The sequence below is a fragment of the Penicillium chrysogenum genome, assembly GCF_028827035.1.
Source record: "Penicillium chrysogenum strain IBT 35668 chromosome Unknown utg000002l_segment0_segment0, whole genome shotgun sequence".
Taxonomy (NCBI): Eukaryota; Fungi; Ascomycota; class Eurotiomycetes; order Eurotiales; family Aspergillaceae; genus Penicillium; species Penicillium chrysogenum.
This window is the reverse complement of record NW_026622750.1, coordinates 5,759,505-5,783,560: the sequence shown is the minus strand read 5'-3', so window position 1 is coordinate 5,783,560 and position 24,056 is coordinate 5,759,505. Positions and strand designations below refer to the sequence as shown.

At 47.5% G+C, this 24,056-nt stretch overlaps 11 protein-coding genes across 11 annotated transcripts; 4 read left to right on the top strand and 7 right to left on the bottom strand.

The window, feature by feature from the left end:
* Window positions 1-999: 999 nt before the first annotated feature.
* Window positions 1,000-1,521, top strand: N7489_005416 (uncharacterized protein; the record flags this gene model as incomplete). The annotated part of the gene is made up of 1 exon (XM_056711168.1): window positions 1,000-1,521. One exon carries the CDS (start codon window positions 1,000-1,002, stop codon window positions 1,519-1,521), a length of 522 nt encoding a protein of 173 aa, XP_056569589.1.
* Window positions 1,522-1,873: 352 nt separating this feature from the next.
* N7489_005415 (uncharacterized protein) lies at window positions 1,874-3,139 on the bottom strand (the record flags this gene model as incomplete). Its single annotated transcript, XM_056711167.1, has 2 exons — window positions 1,874-2,535; window positions 2,596-3,139. The coding sequence occupies 2 exons, from the start codon at window positions 3,137-3,139 to the stop codon at window positions 1,874-1,876; spliced, it is 1,206 nt and encodes a 401-aa protein (XP_056569588.1).
* Window positions 3,140-4,606: 1,467 nt separating this feature from the next.
* Window positions 4,607-5,239, bottom strand: N7489_005414 (EthD domain-containing protein). The gene is made up of 2 exons (XM_056711166.1): window positions 5,016-5,239; window positions 4,607-4,946 (listed from the first exon to the last, which is right to left on the bottom strand). The coding sequence occupies exons 1-2, from the start codon at window positions 5,163-5,165 to the stop codon at window positions 4,629-4,631; spliced, it is 468 nt and encodes a 155-aa protein (XP_056569587.1). The 5' UTR covers window positions 5,166-5,239; the 3' UTR covers window positions 4,607-4,628.
* Window positions 5,240-5,641: 402 nt separating this feature from the next.
* On the bottom strand, window positions 5,642-7,147 carry N7489_005413 (Zn(II)2Cys6 transcription factor domain-containing protein; the record flags this gene model as incomplete). Its single annotated transcript, XM_056711165.1, has 2 exons — window positions 5,642-6,803; window positions 6,870-7,147. 2 exons carry the CDS (start codon window positions 7,145-7,147, stop codon window positions 5,642-5,644), a joined length of 1,440 nt encoding a protein of 479 aa, XP_056569586.1.
* A 1,734-nt stretch (window positions 7,148-8,881) lies between these two features.
* Window positions 8,882-10,635, top strand: N7489_005412 (uncharacterized protein; the record flags this gene model as incomplete). Its single annotated transcript, XM_056711164.1, has 3 exons — window positions 8,882-9,093; window positions 9,163-9,487; window positions 9,550-10,635. 3 exons carry the CDS (start codon window positions 8,882-8,884, stop codon window positions 10,633-10,635), a joined length of 1,623 nt encoding a protein of 540 aa, XP_056569585.1.
* A 1,521-nt stretch (window positions 10,636-12,156) lies between these two features.
* Window positions 12,157-13,009, top strand: N7489_005411 (uncharacterized protein; the record flags this gene model as incomplete). The annotated part of the gene is made up of 3 exons (XM_056711163.1): window positions 12,157-12,443; window positions 12,497-12,597; window positions 12,690-13,009. 3 exons carry the CDS (start codon window positions 12,157-12,159, stop codon window positions 13,007-13,009), a joined length of 708 nt encoding a protein of 235 aa, XP_056569584.1.
* Window positions 13,010-13,300: 291 nt separating this feature from the next.
* On the bottom strand, window positions 13,301-14,240 carry N7489_005410 (uncharacterized protein; the record flags this gene model as incomplete). The annotated part of the gene is made up of 2 exons (XM_056711162.1): window positions 13,301-13,909; window positions 13,983-14,240. 2 exons carry the CDS (start codon window positions 14,238-14,240, stop codon window positions 13,301-13,303), a joined length of 867 nt encoding a protein of 288 aa, XP_056569583.1.
* A 2,452-nt stretch (window positions 14,241-16,692) lies between these two features.
* Window positions 16,693-18,391, bottom strand: N7489_005409 (putative MFS allantoate transporter; the record flags this gene model as incomplete). Its single annotated transcript, XM_056711161.1, has 4 exons — window positions 16,693-17,732; window positions 17,788-18,072; window positions 18,125-18,155; window positions 18,215-18,391. The coding sequence occupies 4 exons, from the start codon at window positions 18,389-18,391 to the stop codon at window positions 16,693-16,695; spliced, it is 1,533 nt and encodes a 510-aa protein (XP_056569582.1).
* Window positions 18,392-18,732: 341 nt separating this feature from the next.
* On the top strand, window positions 18,733-20,769 carry N7489_005408 (amidase family protein; the record flags this gene model as incomplete). Its single annotated transcript, XM_056711160.1, has 1 exon — window positions 18,733-20,769. One exon carries the CDS (start codon window positions 18,733-18,735, stop codon window positions 20,767-20,769), a length of 2,037 nt encoding a protein of 678 aa, XP_056569581.1.
* Window positions 20,770-20,856: 87 nt separating this feature from the next.
* Window positions 20,857-22,867, bottom strand: N7489_005407 (uncharacterized protein; the record flags this gene model as incomplete). The annotated part of the gene is made up of 3 exons (XM_056711159.1): window positions 20,857-21,240; window positions 21,336-21,746; window positions 21,806-22,867. The coding sequence occupies 3 exons, from the start codon at window positions 22,865-22,867 to the stop codon at window positions 20,857-20,859; spliced, it is 1,857 nt and encodes a 618-aa protein (XP_056569580.1).
* Window positions 22,868-23,193: 326 nt separating this feature from the next.
* Window positions 23,194-24,027, bottom strand: N7489_005406 (putative DNA repair protein Dds20/Mei5; the record flags this gene model as incomplete). Its single annotated transcript, XM_056711158.1, has 2 exons — window positions 23,194-23,286; window positions 23,344-24,027. The coding sequence occupies 2 exons, from the start codon at window positions 24,025-24,027 to the stop codon at window positions 23,194-23,196; spliced, it is 777 nt and encodes a 258-aa protein (XP_056569579.1).
* Window positions 24,028-24,056: the final 29 nt, after the last annotated feature.

The following is a 24,056-nucleotide window of genomic DNA, read 5'->3' as shown; positions in this document are numbered from 1 at the left end:
GCCTTAGTTATAGTATGTCATCGGGACTCTCAGGGAATCCTGTTATTTCCTTTTCTTTCAGACAACCTGATGTTAGCTGGCTATTTCTGGCTATTATTGAAAATTCATGCAGGGCATGTTGCCCCCATTCAGGCGGCACAAGCAGGCCATAACTACATGTCTACTAGTACACAATGCGGTTCGTATCAGACTTCCTAAATATTCCAACCTTTGCCATCTCTCTCTGCGTGTCTTCATATCAGTGAAAAGAACATAACTTACATATGTAGACTTGTACACATATCTCTGCCAATCTCCAAGGGCTCTGCAGATATAACAATATAGTTGATAGACATTCTCCTAAGCTAACTGAAACTGGTCGAGCATGGATTGGTTTAGACAGAAGCAATTCCAATACTCATGGTGAGCCCATAATCTGAGGTCTTCAAGCGTCCAAGTCTGTCAAATTAGTTTTCTTAATGGATACTGTATTCTCTTGTTATTCTCTTGTTATTCTCTTGTACCTGCCATAATGATGGCACCGATGATATACCTGGACACTCTTATAAACTTTCGCCATATTCGTTCTCATTCATATACTTTTCACCCCGGCCGTCATAACCTTTGTGTTCAGATTGTGCGGCCTAGCACATACGGACGAGCCGCAAATTATTTGCCCGGGGTTGGTGTGCAAGTTAAATCATCATCGAAGTCCACTGAATTTTGGGATTGTCCTCGGGCCAGGCAGATTTTTTAAGCGGAAAAAATCACCCACCTTGACAAAATAGACGCCAATTGAAGCAATTCATCCACCTTTTGCACAACCATCCAACCCGTCGCTCACGTGCTCGCTGTGGATCTGGCACTGCATCCTAACGGGCGCTATCCTTCTTCAGTCACACTATCCTAGGGGATCGTTCTGTTATATCTCATTCCCCCACGCTTATGAAAGTACTTTCAGGGACTTCATTGCTGTGATTGTTCGTCATCACTCCGCTCGCTAAGTTGGGCGGTGAAGAAATGGATATATCTCGAATCTCCAAGCAGCTTTCGCCAGCACCTAAGAGATTTCCAGACTGCTGCTTGGCTATCTCCAGCACCTTGATCAGCTACCTTGCTTCTCTCCTCCCAAAAAAGCCCGCCTTCACCCTTTCAATCGGCAGCGGATCTGGTCTCCTCGAAGGTCTGATTGTCCATTGTGACCAAAATGTGTCAGTGGAGGGTGTTGAGGTGGATTCCACTATTAATCGGTACATCGCCGAAGAAGATATGAATGTCGTTGGCGGAGGTTGGGGCCTTTGGTCTGCCGCCCAACAGGCTGCAGCGTGGATGTTTGTCTACCCACGCGATCCAAAACTCATCACCAAATACATTGATACTCACGGTGACACTGTTGATTTCATTGTCTGGCTCGGGCCCCGGGTCGATTGGTCAGACTATGAGCCGCGGTTCTCTCAATCTCCATTCTCTGAATTGAGTTTTCCAGATCAGATCGGATTAACACCATATGAAACTGTGGTTGTTGCTAGAAGAGCAACTTGATTTGAAGCAATTCACATTGTGACTTTGGAAGATCATGCTCTACGCCTAGTGAGAATTTTCCTGTTTTCTATGGTGTCCCAATACACCCATACTTAATGACCACCGTCCCAGAGACCATACATAAAAAGCCCATCGGGTCACCTTTATTCGAGCAAAATGGCGCTACAGTAAAAGGCGTCCCAAAAGAAAATGCCCAAAAATGTTCTACGCTGTAGTCCTGGACAGAAAAAGCTAGTATTGGTATTTTTGGAACAGGAAAAAGACACCTGAAGAAAAAGAAAAGATAAAGAGAATTCCCAGGCCAACCAAGAGAGAATCGACCTTGCAGCACACGAGACAAAAGAATGGAATATCAACAACCGTATTTGTCCATAATAGCCCTGAATGAAGGATCCCGCAGAAGCTGTGTTGCGGTCGGACGTTCCTCTAGATTGTAGGTAAATACTTTAGACATCATAGCGTGCACAAGTTGTTGCTCAACTGGATCAGCGTCAGGGCGATAGTATGCAATTTTTGATGCAAGGTTGTGGTTTGGATCAGGCGTTTGATCCTGATCGTACCAAGAATCAAGGGCTCCATCATAAAGGCCCTTCCACTCCTTAGGTAGTGGTCCTAAACTTTCGGTGATACTGGTTATTATTCCACCCTTAAAGGCACTATGGAAAGGCGAAAATCCAAGGTAGAGCACGGCGAAGATAACCATATAACTCCACATATCGCAGGCAAAACTTGGCTCTTTCCCATGAAGGCGATCTGGGGAGCAGAATTGCGAAGGCGGACGGCCACGTTGAGTTATAGGGTCACCAAGTTTCTTCGCCAGAGCGAAGTCACCAAGATAGAATTCATCTGTGCGTAAGTTCTCGGGAATTTCGACGGGCCCAACAAGCTCTCCTTGCTTCCAAAGGTCGACCCATGATATGATTTGCTTCATTGGCCGACCAAGTGCTTCATATTTAGCACTCCTATCGTGGCTGAGAGGAGCCATCCCCCACATACAGTTGCTCTCATTCAAGTCTGTAGAATATCAGAACACGGACAACTAGGAAAACAGAGCAAGAGGCAGTTTTCACTTACCACGGTGTACAATCCCGGCATTGTGTAAGTTTTCCAGCGTCTCTAGCAATTGTCGAGCAGCGGACATGCGAGTGGCCATAGACATTTTGCTCTTGTTCAACATAAAAGGGCTAAGGCAGGGACCCATCAAGGGAAACACTAGCACCCTATGATGACACTGGTTTCCGGGAACCAGAAAAGTCCCAAGATAGGTCACAAGGTGAGAGGTATCCTTGACGTTCTGAATGATTTCATCCTGCATGCGGGTTTCGTTGTCGCTCCATTCCCCTAAAGCCATGACTTTGAGGGCTACATCCTTCTTATCCTGAAGGTCATGGGCTATCCACACGGTAGAGCCACCGCCGAAACCCAGTTTATGTTCAACCAGGTATCTCTCATTGAGTACTTCCCCAAGACAAACAGGATAGAAAACATGTTGAGTTTTCTTTATGTCATACTTTTGCCAAGGCTCGACAAGCACTTCCAGGTCAGTCTCCTCGTCATAATCTTTCACATAATCGCCGAAGTCAGCCGTGTCATCAGGAAGAAATCCAACGCCAGCCATTTCAGGTGAGTATCTATCGATACCAGAGGGGTGAGGGGGGCGTTGATGGTGGAGTTATCCAGGGAGCAAGGGGTGGCGTGGTGGGTGGGAAGGAGGGGGGCTGGGCCCAAACCTGACATGTTCGCAGACCAACCATATGCCAACCGTTGAGAATAATAGGGCGTAGAGCATAGTTACATAGTATACGGATTTAATCCCACTGCATCGGCGCTTTAGTATTTTAATTGAGACTGCTTTCAGTCAGTTTTTGCTTCTTCTTGTTGTTGTCACTTCCTGTCTTTTCTCACCGAGTCTTTCTGATTTCTCATGATGGAGGTATACGAAAAGAAGCATAAATATATGCTTCTTTCCATATATGAAGAAGATAGACAAAACATTCATTTACTCTCTGTAGTATATAAAATTGGGATTCCTATTCATAGTATCTTTCATATACTATTTTGGATCTCAATACATGCTATGCAGAACGCTGTTTTCTGTATTCAACAACATATATGGCCAACGTGGCCATACATGTTAAATCTCCCTATATCATATAGCTTCTTCCCTATATAGTTATGTAATCTAGGTGACGGTAAAACTGCCGCCTCGGGAAGTGATCGGCTCCCGGAGCACAGGGTGAGTTAGTCACCCCGCCGCCCTGAGCAGCTCACTGAGCAACCTGATCGCTCACCTCAGTGCTCAGACTGATCGGCCTGTTTGATCTCAACTTGCATCATCGTTCTTTCAAAAGCTCCGACGATATCCGCACTGCTGCCTACTCCTGGGAGCGATGACTAGGAATTGGCGCATTCTCCCGTTGCTACAGTGACTTTCACACTGTAAACTTCCAGTTGGTCGGCTCAACGGTGTCTTTCAGCTTGTGTGAGAGATTGACCATCTTATCACCTTTACAATTCACCATCCACTCTTCCCTTTAACACGTAGGCTCTGTCCCGCGGTCCATTCAATAACCCTAACATAGATTCGCTTGTTGTCCCAATTCTCTATATCCGGGGCTGGCTCGATCCCAGGACCATCGTATACTACTACAATCGGGCAAACATTCTATCGTGCTACGCATAGTGGAGAAATAAATCACCGGTATCAGTATGATTCCGAACAAGGAGCCCGCCACCCCGCTATATGGTCAACACCATGCTATTGTTCCTAGGATCACTTCCTTCAGTCGATCCACAACGAGATTAAACGAGTTTAATTGGCCACAGCAAAGGGCTAAGAAGCTGCACCGATAACGTAGGTGGTCTCATTTCTATATTGCCTTACGACGGAGCCAAAAACTGTGCCGATCACGGTATAAATATTCCGGGTACTAGCCGCTAAATCATCTGAGCAAGGAATGCGAGCGTAGTTTCATGGGTTTTGAGATTTATGTACATAGTTCCATAGATCAAAACATAGCTTGCAAACAAATAGACCTCGGCAATTGAAACATATAATAAAAACTACACTAGCAAGGTTCGAAGATTTGCTTAAAAAAACAACATTTTCACAGCGTAAGTTCAATAGAAGACGCCTCTTCATAGCTCTGATACTGCGACTTCCCATCAACCAAGTTCACCACCTGCTGATCCGCGATGTAGGTTTCCACCCATCCAAGTTGGGCGACGACACCCTCCTTGCTGATATAAGGCGCTTCGATTGCCTGCAGAGCAATGAAATCTGGGTCGGTGGACACAGTCACCAAGTCCGCGATGTCGCGGAAGTAAAACTCAACGGTCGCGTCGTGGGTGTCGACTGTCCAGCCGTTTTGCAGACGCTCGCACGCGGTGCTTAATACATTCCGCACTGGCGTTGGGGAGAAGTGCTTTTTGCATGTTAGGTTTGACTGCCATTTGGGGGTGGGGGATTATGTTGTAATAGAATGGTGACTTACGTAGCTATAGCCCTGTAACTTATGGCGTTGATGAATCGCCACTGCTTTAGGGATATACACCTCTGTGATGAAGCGGTGGCATTCTTCCTCGGAGGCAGCTGGGTTCCGATGGTGGGCGAGGGTCAGCTTTAGAAGGCGTTGCGGGGCCATGTTGGATTAGACAAGGATGTTCTGGGGGCTTCAAATGGTTTCGTGGCTTTGAAATGATAGGCTCGGGAGGCAAGTCACTCATGTTCTCTTTATTTTATATCCGTCTCAGGTTTAATTTACATCTTATCCAGCTGGTCATACAAGAGGGAGGGCCTTGTAGGCAGAAAGACCTCGCCGGTTCCTGCAGCGCCCGCCGAGTTGTGCCCAGTGCTCGGTGTTAGTTCGCCGATTCGGTGAAGTCAAAAAAATGATTACAGACAGCGCCGATAAAATGCAAAAGCTCGCAGTCCTCTCTTCTGTCTAACATAATTCATCGTTCATAACTAGAAAAGTGCCGAGCGCCCCTCCGTTGCTCGCCTAAAATTCGACACGCGCAAAACAACCATGGCAGTATAAACGTCGTGACTATCTTGGGGATGACGTTGTCTTCTATATATCTATATAGACATTTCCGATTGTATTCGCCATCACCAGCGTTATTCACGCGATTGTCGACCTTTATGGCAACAGCTTTGCAATTGTGCTGCCACCTGCATTAAGCGGCTTTCGTGTTCCTGGACCGTCTTCATCACCATTTTGATTGCGTTATTCTCGCTGGATGGACTAGACGGTCGACTGGTGTCGATTTCGGCGTTCTCGCTAGATACAAAAGGCGCCGTAAGTTTGTCCACCGAGTCCCCCAGGCTGTCTAGTAGTTGCAAGGCTGACTGGATCACTAACCCAATGTGACTCGCTGGATCATCGACGGAAAACACCCCGATTTGTAGCGAGGGCAGTGGAATGGGCATGCCTTTGGCCAACGCAGCACCGAACTTTTCAGCGGTCTGCGAGAAAGTATTATAATAAGCTTCGATCAGCCGCATGTACGTAGATAAGACATGCAACAGCGACAGTTGGTCGAGCCTTGTTCCTGGCTGTAGTGATTCCGTATCTGAAGTTCCAGGCGTGCTTTGAGGCGTGGCGATAAGCTGCTGGAACCGCGAGGAAAAGGTAGAGGATGCGGAAAGCGGCATTTGCCAATGCGTATTCTGCACAGCGGGCGACTGAGCTGAGGAATTTCTATTTACTCGCAAAAGCTTGATCAATCGTTGCGTGAGAAGGAAAATGATGTCGATCGTACATTCTGATGACGAAGGGGAATTGGAGCTATCTGGTTCGGTGGTCATCAGGGCTGGGTTATATAGCAGGGGTTTCATCGACGTGAGCCGAATTAAGTCAATGTCGAGCTCCAAAAGATCTTCCATGAATTTTTGTAGAAATTGAGTCTGTGAACCGATCTTGCGATGGGAAGTGGGTCCCAACGATCGCTCCGATTTCTGAGACGACAGTGGCGGGATGTCCGGGCCGATTTTGTTTCCAGACTTGGGCACAGTTGGCCCGGGAAACGATTCGAGTAAAGAGAGTTGATGATCAGTGATTTGAGCGTAAGGAGCCGTATTGTGGGCAGGAAAACGTGAGAACATGCTAGATCCCGAAGGTGCTCCGGGAAGATTTAGAGGCGGTGTCAAGCTTTCTGGGAAGGAAATGTCCTGGTCGACGCCCATGCATAGGTTCGACGGCGTCGGCTCGGGGGTCTCCGTACCGGAAATCGGGGTTCTGTCGACGGTGAATGCTTGACGATTATCTTCTGCATATTCCCTTAGCAGCAGACCCCGGTATTAGTGGTCAGACTCCGTGTGTTCTAGGGGGTCAGGGGTACTCAACCTGTTCAGCAAGTCAATATATCCCAAATGCGCATTCGGTGAATAAGGCATCTGGGACGCCAGTCCCATGGCCAACGGCCTGTCGCTGGTCCATTTGGATATGTGGGAACCGTTACGGCGATCCTGATGGGTGGGCCGACGCCCGCGGTTCGAAGGACTAAACAAGCAATTTGCGCCCGCTCTCACACAGCGGCTGCATTCCCCTGACTCGTTGCGGTGACACCGTAGTTTGAGGTCATGACAGCGATCGCAAGCCTGTCGCGATGGTTGTTCGTACATTTCGAGAGCCAAGCTCAAAAAATATTGGGGAGGGGGGTGGATTCGAGTTCAAGGCGGTTAATCCGGGTCGGACCGAAAGCTTGGGCAAAAAAGCGAAGGGTTTGGGTACACAAGTACATACCTAGGTAAGTACACAAGTACACGAGTAAGTAGAAAATCAATACGCAAATCCGAGGGATGTTAATATATATAGCCTCACCAACATAACACTACTAAAAAGAGTAACCTATTTTGGCATGGAAAATGATTTATGGCATATTTGCTGGGGGACGCAGCTAACCCTGAGATTTGGGGTAGAGGGTCCCTATGGCTCTACGAAACAGGACGCGCTAAGTTATGCAAGTCTCATCCTGAACTGAGATTGTCGACGTAGACCCTGGATATTGATTGCGATTTCGGAAGCGAAGCGAAAGCGAATTACGTATTCCATAAGTGTTGCCTTCTGTTGATGTCACGTGTATAACGTGATTCATATTATGGCACCAATACCGCTGCCCTACCCGTAAGGCGTCTGTAGATATATGCAATAAATTACATGTATGTATTCGATGCTGCAATTCGTGCACCTGATCGATGTATGGAAAACGTGGCACTCGATCTGTATGCAGCATTGTTCCGGCCGCAACTCCATCTGAAATGCGGGGTCCTATCTCGATATCGACTTTAACCGTTCTCAGCTTCTTTCCCGTGATGGTATATATTATTTGTACACGCTGTCATGCACTGAAGCCACTTTCAGAGTTTTAATGATTACTTCGAGATTGGCGGGCCTACCAGAGTTGCCGCAAAACCGCTAGATCTTCTGCCCGAAGCCAGAGAGCTGGATATGAAAGTAAAGTAATACAAGCAGTGGTCCCCAGTACCATTGTGTTTTTACTCGTAGTCCCTGCAGCGCCTCCCTCCTGACCTCATCCGCTTGTACAAAGGCTCAGGTGCTCTGACACCATATTATATGATTAAATATATATCCATAGGGGGTTCATGATTTAACCTGGTCGGAAAACCACATACTTTAGTAAGCCTTTAAAAGTGTAAATTAGGAGGCCCCGGGGGCACATCACAACGGTCTTGACTGTTAAGGTGACTGACTGTAGAAGCATATATATGTATGTATGTTTTCACACTACCTAATCATTAACATTAAAATAACTATTAGAAAGAAAGATGTACTTCCAAAGTTAGTAAATAAGACCGTCATTAATCGGCTTTAGAGAATTCTAAATAACCTATTTTAACGCACATGGATCACTATAGAAAGCGTAAATGTAAATGCAATGCAATAGAAAAGAGGCTTACTACGACCTCGGAGTTTAATGATTTGCTGCTTCCACCTGGGCATTCCCCTTTGCGTTACCGCTCCCGGGAAGGTCCAGTACTAGGTACAATAGCGCTGCAAGGGTAAGGTATTAGAGCGACCAATCCCACAAGCATTAAGAATGAAGCACATCTCAATATCTACACATGTATCCATGGATGGATTGACCCCACAATCTGTAATCAGATCTAGCTTACCAAATATTCGGCGACCTAGGACCAATCACAGGCCAGACCGCTCAATGGGGAAGTTGACATACAATGACCGAACCCATTCGGCATCGGCGATGTTGACAAAGAGACCTCCTATTCTTTGAAATCAGTTTCTGACCATGGCTATTTCCTGCAATCAAAACTTCGATTTCTGGCTTCCGTACTTCTCAATCAACTTTGACTTTGTGCTCCGTACTCAACGTCAACATGTCCAATGCTTCGGACACTAGTACCCAGTCTGTCGAGAAGAAGCAGGGTAGAGGATGGCGCTTCTGGGCAATTTACTTATCACTATGCGTGTCAATCCTACTAGCTGCGGTCGAGTCAACGGTCACGTCGACCGCGTTGCCGTTCATCGCGGATGAGTTGCATGCAGGCAAGAACTACGTCTGGTTTGTCAACTCCTTCTTCTTGACGAGGTAAGTCACATACCATCTTTCAACCCGAGTCAATGAAGAAAGTAAATTAACAATACATTCAATGGCAAGTGCTTGCTTTCAGCCCCTTTTCGGACAGACTGCGAATTTCTTTGGTCGACGATGGTTGATGATCGGCTCGGTGGCCTTGTTCGTCCTCGGCAGCGGCATCAGCGGCGGCGCGATCAATTCTCCCATGATGATTGCTGGGCGATCAATCCAAGGAATTGGGGGTGGCGGTATCAATGTAATGATCGATATGATCGTTAGCGATATGCTTCCATTGCGCGAGCGAGGAAACTTCATGGGTATGATCTTCGCCGTGTTCGCCGTCGGCACCTCCCTTGGTCCATTTATTGGGGGTGTTATTGTACAGCATAGTTCCTGGAGATGGGTTGTAAGTATCTAAGCCCCGTTTATATCTGAGAGAATGGCAAGGCTAACACGGTTTGATCAAAGTTCTATCTCAACCTTCCTATTGGCGGAACGGCGATCATCTGCCTGTTTTTCTTTCTCCATGTCAACTACCAAAAAGAGCCATGGCAAGAAAAAGTCAAGCGGATCGACTATATTGGCAACGCACTTCTCATGACTTCTATCGTCTCTATTCTCCTCGCTCTCACCTGGGGCGGTACTACCTACGCCTGGTCAAACTGGCGGATCATCGTCTGTTTGGTTCTCGGTCTCATTGGTATGATTCTATTCCACGCGTTTGAGGCCAGTCCATGGTGTCGGGAACCTATGATGCCACCACACATATTTCGACACCGTACTTCATTCGTCGCCTTGGTTGTATCCTTTATCCATAATATGCTTACCTTCTGGGTGATCTACTTTGTACCGGTTTACTTCCAGGCTGTGAAGCTTTCTACCTCTACTCGCGCCGGTGTACAATTTCTACCTAGTGTGATTCTCGCTGTGCCGACTGCCATTGTCGCAGGTGGCCTCCTTACTAAATGGGGCCGCTATAAGCCTATCCATATCGTCGCTACGGCTGTGATTCTCCTAGGATTAGGTCTCTTTACTCTCTTCGATGCCCACTCTAGTCCAGCAGAGTGGATCATTTTCCAAATCATCACTGCAATTGGCTTGGGTCTTCTGCTCACAACCACTCTAGCTGCAGTGCAGGCTCCCCTAGAAGAGAAGGATGTTGGACTCGCGACGGCGACATGGGCGTTTATTCGCAGTTACGGTGCTATCTGGGGAATTGCAATTCCAGCTGCTATTTTCAACACCGAGTTCGCGCGCTTGTCGGGCCGTATTTCAGACCCCGCTGTTTCGGCGCAACTTGCGGGTGGAGAAGCTTACTCTCACGTCTCTTCAACTTTTATTAAGTCACTTGCTCCACAAGTTCAACGGGAGGTAGTCAGTGTGTACACTGATACCCTGAAGCTGGTTTGGTATGTCTCGCTAGCTTTTGCTGCTCTGGGATTCATCATTACCTTCTTTGAGAAGGAGATGACACTACGGACCGAATTGGAGACGGAGTATGGAATCAAGGATGAGAAGGAAGGCAAGGAAAACGAAACCGCCGCTGAGGTATAGACAAGGGTGTTTGAAGATTGAAGATGAAGGGTTGGATAAATTAGAGAGTGAAGTTTTCGGGGTACTGGTTCTATATAATCGCAGATCTTGTTTTGAAAGTTCAAATCCCGAGTACAAAGGACACATAATTAAGGAACGGGAAATTTGACTTTATCTGTTTTTTTTATCATGTGAAAGTCGTTTCTAGCGAAGACTAAAACCAATGAAGCCCCGGGGTTATCAAATCCTTGTCGTGAGCTTGGCCTACACCTCCTGTTTATGAGTCTTTACCCACTGCCCTGTTTACCACCAAAAAGTGCCGATTTCAGGCCTATTTTCCTCTACGAATTCAAATAGTAATAAATTTTTTGTATCAGATTAACAAAATATTTGCTTCCGGATCACTTAATATAAATAGTTGTTGAGTGGGAACTATTTAAATTCTAGTTTCTAAATTGAACCTCAATTATATATAACGTAGTCTACTACCCTTTCTTCCATCCTTATATAGCTTTACATATAGTACAACACATACTGTACAGCCTTTACATGGTCTTATTTTTATAGATACGATACTATTGGAGCGGTCACGCGACAGCCCGGCCTCAGGACTTCCGGTAGTTAGTGGAGATAGCTTTCCTCTCTTCCTTTTCCTCTCCAGAGTCTAATATAGTTCTTTTGAGCTATCATTCTTCCTACGTAGCCTTCTGTTTCTGTATCAATGATACTGTTATGCATGCATGTGGGTCCACGTCAGACCTAGTAAAGACGGCAGCGATGATGATGTTATTGAACACGAAACTATTCCATATAAATACTATATACTGGGTAATGTGTTAATCCTTTTTGCAGTAGCATCACACCGACCTGAAGGACACACTAGAGGTTACATACGAAGGTTGTTTGAAATATCTTGCTTTACTACTGCCCGGTGAAAATAATTAGTTTTAGAGAGCAGCAACAAGAGTGTGAGTGATCCCATGACGGACAGTAGACCCGAAAACGTACTTGTTTTACAAATGTTGGAAGCGAATTAAGGAAAAAGCTATGTCGAAAATCCAAGAGTCCAATCCATCTTTAAATGAAGTGGGTTCAGTTAACCTCGCTCTTATTCGCTTACCCTGTTTACTTCCTTGTCCTACGAAGGTTAACAGACTGAATCTCCTACATTCGATACCAACCATACGAGCCACGTCCGTGCATTTGCGTCTCTGATGTGGTATAATAGCCAATCGCAGACTGACAGCAAAGATGTACAGCAGACATCGAACGTGCCCTCGGGCACTCAATGTGATCTAGCTGCATGAGATGGGCAAGCTGAGATGGAAAATAGCATTTCACTGGCAGAGAGAATTTATCATGGGTGTAGAAATCGTCCCCGATAGGCGTTTTGCCACGTCGCCGCTTCCTACCTTCAGTTCAGCTATAGTCAAAGAGCTATAGCTAAAGTATATACCTCACCTAGTAAGCTCCTTGAAAAAATAATCCTACGTATAACCCCTTCCCCCACTACATTCACTAGAAGAACTAACTAACCTTCCAATGTCTCAAGCAGAGCGCACCGATCAATCCAGCGGAGCCAGGTACTTTGGCAAGACCTCTCCTAGGGAGCTTAAAGACCTTGAAATCAATGCTGCAAGGGCTAGTGAAGACCAACTAGCCAAGGCCGCATCGTATCTCGAACAAGCCTTCAGTGGCATGAAAACGGCGTGGTTTGGTGGATGGGCACTCAAGCTTCGAGGGTCACGCCGAGAAACCCACGACCTCGATTTCCTTGTCTTGGTCTCCTCCGTGGTCGAGGTTAGGGCTGTTTTGGCCCAATACAGTTGGTATGTCCCATAACTACAAAAGCTCTCTATTGGCTACGCTGACCGCTCCATAGGGCAATATTGGCATTTTATGAGATTGGTGGGGTCCAAGAGAGGATGTTCATTGACATTGGTGAACGGGGGCAGCTTGTTGGCGTAGATATTATTCTTTCTGGTAAGCAGGGCTCAATACTAATTTTCACTTGTTTTTCTACATCAGTCAGCCATGGCTTCAAGGGTGTACGTATACTTACTGATGTCTTATAGGTGCGATAGGAACCCCCGACCTCAGGGAGTTGGCATCTCGTGAATCAATTTCTCCGTCATTTCAAACACCACAAGGGAACCAGGTGAACGTCATCCATATTACATGGCAAGTCGAGACAAAGCTTACTGCGTGGTTTTCAAGAAGGAAGAACTCCGACTTTCTTGATCTGGAATTCCTCTTGACTGCATATCGTGGTGAAATCGCGAAATGGAGTCAATTCTTAGATAAGAATATGCGGGAAACTCTTTATGCGGTCTACAGCTCAGGTGAAAAGAACAAAACAAAGTGCGAAGCAGTAAAGAAGACGCTTTCTTTGTGATGCTGTGTGGCTTCTGTTTTATGTTATGGATGGGTGAATGCTTATAACTCAGATATCTGAAACCTGTTGTATGTCGCAACCTTGATCCAAAAGAGCCTGAGTAACTAAAATGCACGACATGTACGCCGAACAAATAGTACCATTTATTGTTCTTTCATAGTTAGAAACTGAGGTTCCAGTGGCAACTTTCTAATGTACGTCCCCGGGACAATCCACTAGGTCCTGTTATAAAAACCCTCAACTTCAGATAGAGCCATTGATAAAACAGACTGAGTACCCTGCTAGAGATTATTAAGACATGTCAGAGAGCTCCGTCCAGGGGTCCGGCGTGCCTATAACGCGATGTTGAGTTATAAAGACATCCTTGGGTTTTGTCCAGTCCAACCTGTCCTCCTTGGTGCGCACCAACGACTGCCACATCTCCCGTTTGTTTCTCCCTCCCTCCCAGGCAAACAGACCATGGGCCCACTTTCCGCCAAACTCCTCTCCCCTCTTGTTCTTTTCTTTGGCCCATTCTACATCGGTAGTACCCTCAAGGTCAAGGTTATTCTCGCCCCATTCCTCCGAAACATTGGTACCGTCAATGACATCACAAAGCTGGAGCATGTCGTTGGTATCTAGACAGCTTTGGATAAAGACATCCAGCTTGGGATACGGCAACCCTCTGGGACTGCGTGTGAAGTTGGAAGGGTCACAGTCAATATGCATGTCGATTGAAGGAACGAGGAAGAAGTAATGATTAATCCCTCTGCTTTTGAACCGGTGGTATGTGTGGATTAGAGACAAGGGACTGTAATAGGGCCACGGTTTGACTAGGCGATACTGTGTTGCATATGGTTCTGACTGTAGTAGTTCTGCTGCCTGGCCCACGAGCTCTGTTGGAACGCAAATCTCCCAGTCCTGCAACATGAGACGGACCATGTTAGCCTCTGCATAAAAAGGTAGAAGGAGACAGAGCTCCTAAGTGACTTACACTACGAACTCTGTCAGCGCCATAAAAAACAAGGGCAGCTATCCCAACCAGACAGCAAGGGATACCATGCTGTTCCAACACCCGAGTAACAGCAAGAGTATCATCCGTGCCATGTCCACGATTAGATGCGCGTTCATTGCTGTATGTGGGCTCAGTGTCCGAGCAGTCTCTGGATTCATTGGTTTTGCCATCACTATCCGGCCCGGCCTGTGAAGCAGTGTCCAGAGAAGACAGGGGATGAAGTTTCAGCCAACTCATGATTGTCCCAATAGGAGAATATCAAAAATGACGGTAGTGTTGTGACTTGTTGAGCAATATACAATGGAGCACCCCTACTCACCAGAGAGGATTGCAGTGGATTCTCGGAGAAGTGTCTGTACTCGGATGTTGTCTGCTGAGGGGAAGAGACAGAGGGAGTCGATTAGCCTAATTGCACAAGGCCCAAGCAGGTATCAGAGCCTTCAAATAACGGTAATATACTCTAACGTAGCCTTGAGTATCTGAGTGCTTGAGTGCTTAACTAGTTATCAAATATGTTGGGGGGGGGCGGCATATGGGGGTTCCTTCCTCTCTTGATCGGAGTAACCATTTTTCCTCTTCCGACATATCAGTTCTCGTCATCCGTTCAGTACCGCGTAATAAATCAATAACTATCTAGCAATCTGGTGAACCCATGTTGACGCTCATATGTAAGTGTTGAATTCTGCCGTCCTCGGCTGAGCCATCTTACTTAACGGGACCTTCGAATCGCACAAGAGCGACGGAAGCCGGCAGATTGGTGCCTCCCGCAATGATAGCGATGCTTGATAACCTACGTCTCTCTAGAATCAGCGGCCTGTGACAAGGTCTCCATCTGTGGATTGGTTTAGGGGTATGGGTTCACCCACCGCCAGGCTTGCGAGGCTTCTGAACACTACCAATAAGTGGAGAATCAATGTCCTGGAATAGGACTGCCACCACTGGATCGCGATCGGTTTCCAGCCGACAAAGAGAGCATACCAACATCCATGGATATAGTATAATGTGTATAATATGTATAACACAACGCGCATATGAGGAACATACCTAGCCTACATGAAAGCCGATCCAGAGCAAACATTCTTCTTATTTGCTAAGTTTAGAAACCTCCATTTAAAGGACTCACCTTCATCCTCTTCCAATTCTCTCTCTTCCACTTTCCTTCGCTTCACTCTTTTACCCAATTACAGCCCGCAGCTCTCATTTTATTTATTTATTTTTATATATTCAGATCTTACACACTGGAACTGAATTTGTTGTCCTCGCCTACCCGGAAGGTAACTGAAGAAGTTGTACGGCGGCGCAGCACTTGGCCGAGCTCTTAAGTGTGAAAAGTGTTTCTAGGCGCTGCATCGACCATAGTGTTGTGTCCAGGCGTCTACCTGATCTGCTTCAAAAAACCAGTGATCAGCAGCTTGAGGTGACAGGTATACAGTTGGTCGCTAAACAGGGCCATAAGGTCCCAAGCGGCCTGTACGCTGGATCAAGTGTCAAGAGTGTTCCAGGACCCTGTGTGGAGCCCAGTGCCCTCTTCAAAGAGACTAGCTGCAAGAAGCTCATTAAACGTCGATACCTCGAAAGGTTGGGGTCTTCCTACAGCAGTTAGAGGACACAGATCTTCTACCCGCGGGCGTGAGGTGGCTCCATCTCTCAATACCGTCCAAATCTCACTTTCCATCAGGTACACAGCACAAACCCATATCAATATCGCCTATACTAAAAGCCTATAGTAACCCGTACCTAACAAATCGCGGGGTGATGGTATTGCACAGCCAAGGACGTACGGCGAGAGGTGCATCGATTGCGAGCATTTGGTCGACGGACTCGAATGTCTAAACTATAAAGTCTAGGTCCGGCAGATGGGGATAGAATGACCGCAATTTCTTGAGGCTTCCCCTGGCTCTAAAGAGCTTGGACCGGTGAAAGGACATTCCCGACATGGCGGAAAGATCACACTTCATCAAATGGCTGGATATGGTATAAGGTCTCCAAAGCGCAATATAAGCTAGATAAACGTCGTACTGCCACATACAGACACACAAGGGCAGAGATTGAGGAGGCCTGGTTAGGGTTGTGGGAAAGAGAAATAGCGAGATTGGATTGGCTGTCTCGATTAAGCAGAGCAATATCATGTATATCCCCGCGGCAGAGCAGAGGAAAGCCCTGGATGCGTGGATCGCGAACGAGCGCCAGGAGACCCAGACTGTGGACGTTCCCGGCTGGGACGAGATGTGTCGCTGTCGCCTGGTTGACTCAGAGGCCGTGAACCCCCTAGTTATAGATCCTTCGGATAGTTGACGCTTACATTGATGCAATTGAACCATTTTCCAGACCCCTCTGTTTATTATAGTAATTCTCACTCTAAGTACGTTTGATACAAAGGGTAGAGCGGGCGTTGAAGCTAATGTGAGAAGTCGAAAGACCAGTCAGCCTATTCAATATGTGAAAATTGCGTGTGAAAAAGCACTATACCTCAGGGAGCAACACCGTCATGGTACTAGGGGGTACGGCCATATATACTCTTATAATACGAAAATTAAGTCTTTAATGCTCTTCATTTACCAGCGGAGGGAGGCGTTTCAGTTCTATGTCAGAGTTTGTCAGATATCTTCTACTCTTAAACAATTATTGGCCATTTCCTACCGGTCTCCCAAAGTAATTCTTGTATTAAATCTAAGACGCGAGACTAACCTCAAAGCGCATACCTAAAATGCTTGGACTCCATATCCGTCAAATCCTTAAATCCATCCAAGATAGCCTGAGAGGTAGCATCCTCTAGTGTCTCATCAGTATCAGCCGCAACCATTGCAGCATCTCTCCTTCCATTCTCCCATTTCATCGACATATATGCTACACATGCAAGAACAATTATACCCGCATAGCAAATTAGCAGGCCCAGCAGACCCGAGTAATAGCGCGGGGCCTCGTTAGCAAAGAAGATATTCGCACCGGCGACATTACCGGCCGCATAGAGCGAGAACCAAAGACCATTAGCGACGGCACGCTTAGTATGGCCGGCAACGTTGGTGGCAAGCAAATTCCATGAAATAATAACAGGTGCACCAATAATGTACTGCAGCCAGGTGCATCCGACTAAAGTCCAGGGATGGTCAAGGCTGGTGAAGCGGATACCCAGAAGACCACCGAATGGGATCAGACAGACGACTGCGAGGACAATGCAACGTGTATCTTTAACGTATGTAGCGATTATGCCACAGATTGGAACAACCACTGCTTCGATCGCACCAGTAGGTAGCTGGAGGAGAGTAGTGTAGATCTCGCTGAAGCCAAAGCCTTTGATCAAGGCTGATGCAAAATTTGATGCGCCGCCGTTGATCACACCGCAGGCGATGCCGACTCCCGCACAACAGAGGACCCTGACATCGTATATAATCTCCAGTGCCTGGCGTGGTTTGATGTCCCGGGTCTTCACACCGATCATGTTCTCGGCGACGCGCTGCACGGCGATCACGCGCTGTCGATGGGTTAGGAAGCGGGCAGAGCTGGGTGAATCGGGCATGAGCCAGAGGAAGATACAGCCACAGAGGAAGTTGAGTAGTCCGATGGTTAGAAAGATTAATTGCCAGCTGTGGAGCGCGGTGTTATGCGAATGGCCGAGGCCGAATCCTAGTAGTGCTCCTACCATCGTAGCCATGCCATTTGCGCTGAGCCAGACAGCCATACGTAACGGCTGTTCGGAGCGTTTGTAGAACATCGATGTAAGGTTCATCACTAGGAAATATGTAAGTGCTTCCCATATCTTCGGGTTGCACTGTGGGCTACTCACTGCACGGACTGACTCCGGCTTCTGCCATGCCCAGGAGGAATCTCAATACTAGCATTCCTGCATAGTTCTTCGCTCCAACGTGTGCGACAACGAGTACACTCCAGATCAGAAGCATACCGCCCATATACTTTGCGATTGGCAATCGCTGGATCAGGAGGTTGGCTGGGAGGGCCCAAAAGAGATAACCGAAATTGAAAATCGCTGCAACCCATGAATATCGTTGGCCTTCAAGACCGAGGTCTGGGATTAGGGAGTATGCCGACGCATAGTTAAGAGATAATTTGTCTACATAGGCATGTTAGTTGTAGAATAGCAATGGCGAAATGCCTTTGCATACCGAGGAATTGAATAACATAGGTCAAATAAAGCTAAACCACGTCAGACTGTCAGATAAAGCACTCATCGAGATATCAAAGCGATCACGCACTATCGGCATAATCCTCCAATCGATAATCCTCAGTACTTTGGCGCCCTCCGTCTCCAGCTCCTCGGCAGTCAGCTGCTCCCCCTCCCGGTACAGATTCGCTCCGATATCGTGAGTCTCGCCGAGTGCAACATCTTTCTCCACAGTGGACTGGTCCACTTTTTTGTCGTTGGCGTTCATCGTGGGGGTCAAGTAGAATTGGCTTGAGAAATTCCTGTATAAACGTCCAGCGTCCCCTGGGTATTATATGTAACCCCGGCGTGAATATAACTTATCAACGCCAAGGAGATAAGCATCATTCCAAGGTTATTTCTTTATCGAAGGTTATCTTTGGCCTTGATCGAGATAGGAGGAGCGGCCAATAGTCCGCATACAAAAGTGTGGGGAAGGCGGACTTTTGTCCGCTTTACGGGGTATACTTGGCCCTCACTAGATAACTCGAGGAATTCACTCTATGAATTATATTACTCGCATTTCATTTGCAGTTCATTTGCATTTCAAATAATCCAATACCCCTCATCATGGCTTATCAATCCCAAGACTTCTCGCTACTGGACGCCAGTATCTCCGAGCTCCAATCAGCACTTTCTTCGGGATTGCTCTCTAGTGTGGACTTAGTGTCACGATACCTACGACGAATCAGCGTCTACGATGCAAACAATCTAAAGCTCGCCGCCATCCCAATCCTAAACCCATCCGCCCTCGACGAAGCAGCCGCTTCCGATGCCCGGCGCACAGCAGGTCTGCCAGCCCGTCCATTGGAGGGTATCCCCTACCTCGCAAAAGACAGTATAAAAGTTAAGGGCATGACCGTTGCCAGCGGATCGCCTGCATTTGAAACCCTCATCGCCAACGAGGATGCTGCCTGTATCCAACTTCTCCGCGAGGCCGGCGCCGTGCTTCTCGGCCGGACGAACATGCCCGCCATGGCATACGGCGGTATGCAACGTGGGTGTTATGGGCGTGCTGAAAGTCCCTACAATACTGCGTATCTGGCCGCGGCCTATGCGTCTGGCTCATCAAATGGATCGGCTGTCGCGACGGCGGCCAATTTCTGCGCTTTTTCTCTAGGCAGCGAGACTGTTTCTTCCGGTCGCTCGCCGGCGTCAAATAATGCCATTGTTGCATACACGCCCTCGAAAGGTCTTCTTCCTCTCCGTGGCGTATGGCCACTCTACTTGACCTGTGATGTCCTAGTGCCTCACACCAGGACTATGACGGATATGTTCCAGGTCCTAGATGTTCTGGCTGTATCCGATGAAGTCCCAATAGGAGACTTCTACCAGGAACAGAAATTCATCACCCTCCCTTCAATAAATACACTCCGACCGCAAACCTTTTCAGAATTACAAGATGGCACATCCTTGCGCGGGAAGCGCATTGGTGTACCGTCAATGTACATCGGAGGCGATGACTTCTCTCTATCAACAGTTAGCAAAGTCAACACCCGACCCTCCATAATCAAGCTATGGCAGAACGCCAGAAAAGTCCTCGAGTCCTGCGGTGCGGAGATAATCGAAACAGACTTCCCACTCGTGACAATCTACGAATCAAACGCAGACAAGGGCCAGCTCGTCACCGTCGCAGGATTACCAGAAGGCTGGTCTGCATTAGAGCGGAGCGATCTCGTCGCGCATATCTGGGATGACTTCCTGATTAACAACGGCCAAAATGGTCTCAACACTCTTGCCCAAGTCGATCCGACGACTATCTTCCCACTTGCACCGGGGTCTCTGAAGGGTGCACCCGATGCGGCTAATGCGCTGCGGTGGCATGAGATGGTTGAATACCCGCACCGGAGGGCGGCGTCTATTTTCGACGTTCCCGGTCTTCAGCAGGGAATTCAGGCTCTGGAGAATGCGCGCAAGGAGACCCTCGAGGACTGGATGGATGGGCTTGGGCTTGATGCTGTGGTTTTCCCGGCTAATGGCGACGTCGGCGCTGCTAATGCGGACTGCGATGAGGCGGCTTCTCTGTTTGCTTGGAGTAATGGCGTCAAATACTCCAATGGGAATAGACCTATACGCCACCTTGGTGTACCTACTATCTCTGTTCCTATGGGTATCATGGATGATACGGGCATGCCGGTTAATCTTACCTTCGCTGGGAAGGCATATGATGATAACAGTCTGCTTAAGTATGGGTTTGCTTTTGAGACTGCGATGAAGGGCCGCGTTCAGCCACCGCTCGTGACGGCTCTTGACTCTGATTTCATCAAGGGTGGTCAAGACCTTGGGCCATGGGCTTCTCGATCGATCTTTGAATTAGTGGTAGAGACTCAAGTGAAGGAGATTCACGACTCCACGGTTGTGGTCCGGGTCCATGGATCCATGGTGCCCAAGGACTCCCAGATGGAGACTATGGAATGCCATATCAACGGTCAGGCAGTCAAGCCGGCCATGGATGGAGATAGCTGGTTTGTGACAACGTCCTATCCCGCAGCGGAACGTGATCAACCCTGGAAGAGGTGGTCGAGTCCCGCTTTAACACAGACTATCGTGGTTATCACAGCTCGTACTAAGGATGGCTCGTCAACGGGCAAGTTGATCTTATTATGAAGACCTAGTGCCGCCAAAAAGAAATACAATCTTCGTTCCATTACTCGATTACATAGCACTCCTGGGATAAGTACAAAGCTCTCATATTTACAATACCTCTTTGAAGTCATCGTCTAACAGGCTCTGAGGTAACCTCCTCCCATACATCATATCTTCAATCATCCCCAAGACAGCTCGGTGTAAATACTTCTTCTTCAAGTCCTCCAAGTGTAATCCAGCCTCTTCCAGTGATATTGGGGCACTAGAATTGGCTTCAAATGTGCCAGCATTCCACATGATTTTCTGTCGTATGAACTCAAACACATTCATATACGGCGTTGCATCCTTCCATCGGTCGACGAAACCAGCCAGATTAGCTGCACATGTAGCAATGGCTTGATGGGTGTTCTGTCTGATACGCTGTTGATCCCGAATATCAGTGATGGGGGTTGTCGCCCAGACAATGTAAAGCATCATGATTCCTGCTCGGAACTGGAAAACAAGCTACCGGTGAATGGATTGTTAGTCACGCCGAATCACTTCGAACATATCGCGACAGGAAAGAGAAACAGTGTATTGACACGTACTGCAGACCAGGTATAGCACATCACATGTCCTTCTTCCTGTAAGAGACGGAAATTCAGACAGACTTCCGCAATCGTCGCGAGAATTTCCTCTGTTCCGTCCATTTCGATGAAATCACGTTTCTCGTCTATCAGGATCAAGAGGCTGTAAACATACAGCTTTCGCATCCATGTAGGATGGAGAAACCCATGTTGGTCGTTGTCCGACTCATAATGTGGAATCTCTTGTCGCCATCTATCAAGAGCAGACTTGAATGAGGAGTTATAGCCTTTGTCATGTCTAGCGTGGGGATTCCGGGCCCGGTTCTCACGCGATCTTCTGATCCTGGCTTGGATCTTGCGTAGTCGGAACAAGTGTCTTATAGCGGGGTTTGTGCTTAGAGTTGGTTGGAGCGTATCTCCCAGGGCGCACATCTAAATTGAGAATTAGTGATCGCGAAAATACATTTAGAACGCATCTGGAACGGACTCACATCATCGTCAACGACCTTGTAGGCAGCTGATACTGGTCGGTCCCACCCGGAGACAATGACTTCATTGAGCATATAGCACGTAATGAACATGTTCTCGGTCAAAACTTCGCTAGACTCAGTCATGGACCCATTGTCGCCGCATATCGATACGTGCTTCCGGATCTCTGTCATGGCAGCTGTACAGAAAGGTAACACAGAAGACACGATCGTTGTGATATCCTCGGAAGAAGGAGAATGCATAGCATAGAGTATCATGAACAGTGAGGCTTGGATTTGTAAGACCATAGATGAATGCCCGACAACATATGGATAGTATCTCATGGCCGAGGCATAATACTCCTTTGACCGGACGGAGTGCGAGGGATCTCGCTGTAAAGTATTGCAAAGTGATGCACCAATAGCATACACCATCTGGAGAAAGAAGGATTTCCATTCTTCCTGCCCATCCAGGATTGCTTCGGCATGCCATGATCTCCAAGCTGCTTCGTTCAAGAAGGGCCATTCGCGGTGAGTCACGGAGAAATACACATTTGTGTAGAGCTCCTTGAGCCAAGGAGAGTCATCATCAGTCAAAGGGTATGAGGGCGCCAAGTCAATCCATGGAACGTCGAATGTCGTCTCCGGGAATAAAGAAAATGTGTCAGGCGAGAAAGAGAATGGGGACGTTTGAGGTGATCTTTGGCTGTTGTGCTGCAAGTCTGACAGAAGCATGAGAGAACCATCATTATCTGCTCCTCTGCTATTCTGATCGGCCATCAGGTAGTCTGTATCATTGCCTGGATGATTGCGACTGTGTTCTAGTTCTTCAAAGTCCGTCTGAACCCCAGCATCACATGTTTGTGTTTCTGTAACACGCTCCAACTCCGCGAGACGGTTCTCGAGCTGTTTCAAGTATTCCAGCGGGATTGTGATGTGATCACCCGTTTTCCGAGACCGAGCAGGCAAGCATTCAGCACCCTTACGACGACATTCGCCACAGGAAGGTTTCGCATGGTCACATTTCCGCTTGTGTCGGAAACAGCGAGCGCATGCTATTTCTTTATGCTTCAGAGGGCGCGACATGCAGCTATTGGGAACTGACAGGGAATGAGGAAATGCGGGGAGACTCGCGATAACGGGATTGATCTGCGGTGCGATATCAGTTCTTTATTAGGTGGCTGTAATAGGAAGGTCTATGCGATTTTGATAAGAAATGATTTGTTAGTTATATACTCCGTATACTGTTCCCTGTTAAGAAATATAACATTGTAAGAGATCATAGGAGAAGATTATCAAGTCAGGGCAACCATAAAGTCCATAGTCATCGCATCGGTCATAACATTCATAAAGCATTCATACTCCCCAGCCCATAGAGAACCCCACTGGATCAAGAAGTCAAGCAGTGACGATCAGTTTTTGATCCATTTTTGAGCCTTGGTATCATACCCAATCAGCTTAGGATCAACATGTAGAACCTTGAGCATGAACTCCATCGTGAACTCCTAACAATGTCAGCACACAGATTCCACCCGAGACTACAACAATATCACAATGCGTACCTCATCCTGGCTTTCCTCCTCTCCGTCATTCTTGTTCAGTGGACGATCAGAAGAATCCTCAGCGCCGTAGTTATCAACATCTCCATCATACTCGTCAATGTGCTCCCGCTCATGATTCTCCTCATCAAACTTCCAGCGAGTCGCATCACGCTTCGACCGTTCTCTCCAAGCTGCCATTCCCCCCAAACGATTGAACTTTTCCTTGGTATCGACGAATACCTCATCGGCGGCGTCCTGGCTGGCAAGTCGCCATTTGGTGATGAGAGTTGGTATCTCGATGTACCTGGGATTGGTCTCGAGGTTGTGGGCTTGGGTTGCCATTTCGAGCTCCCTGATGATTGTGTTGACCTTAGAACTGATCTCCCGGTACTGTTTCTGTACTTCTAGGATCTCTGGGTCGGTTGTTTTCCATGATTCTAGGGGGAATGGGGAAAACATTGGCAGTATGCGTTTTCGCTTAGGAGGTGCTGGGGTTGTTGTCTGATCTGGTGGACCTGACATTGGGTTGGAGTTATTGGTACCACTCTCTGGGACTTGTGTGTCCTCCTGAGTATTGGGTGCGACAGACTCAGACGGCGTGCCGTCTGTGTTTGTTGGTGCAGGTCTGCGTAGCGGGGACTTGAACGGCTTTGAGAGAGCAGTAGCTGCGTCGATGCGACGACGTTTAGTAGATGGCTTGTCCATCGTGCATCAACTGGATACAGACTTCAAAC

Coding starts and splice junctions, on each gene's coding strand:
- N7489_005414 (XM_056711166.1), bottom strand. CDS start 5,165: ATGGCCCCGCAACGCCTTCTAAAGCTGACCCTCGCCCACCATCGGAAC. Junction 4,947..5,015: donor AGTTACAGGGCTATAGCTAC/GTAAGTCACCAT, acceptor ACATGCAAAAAG/CACTTCTCCCCAACGCCAGT.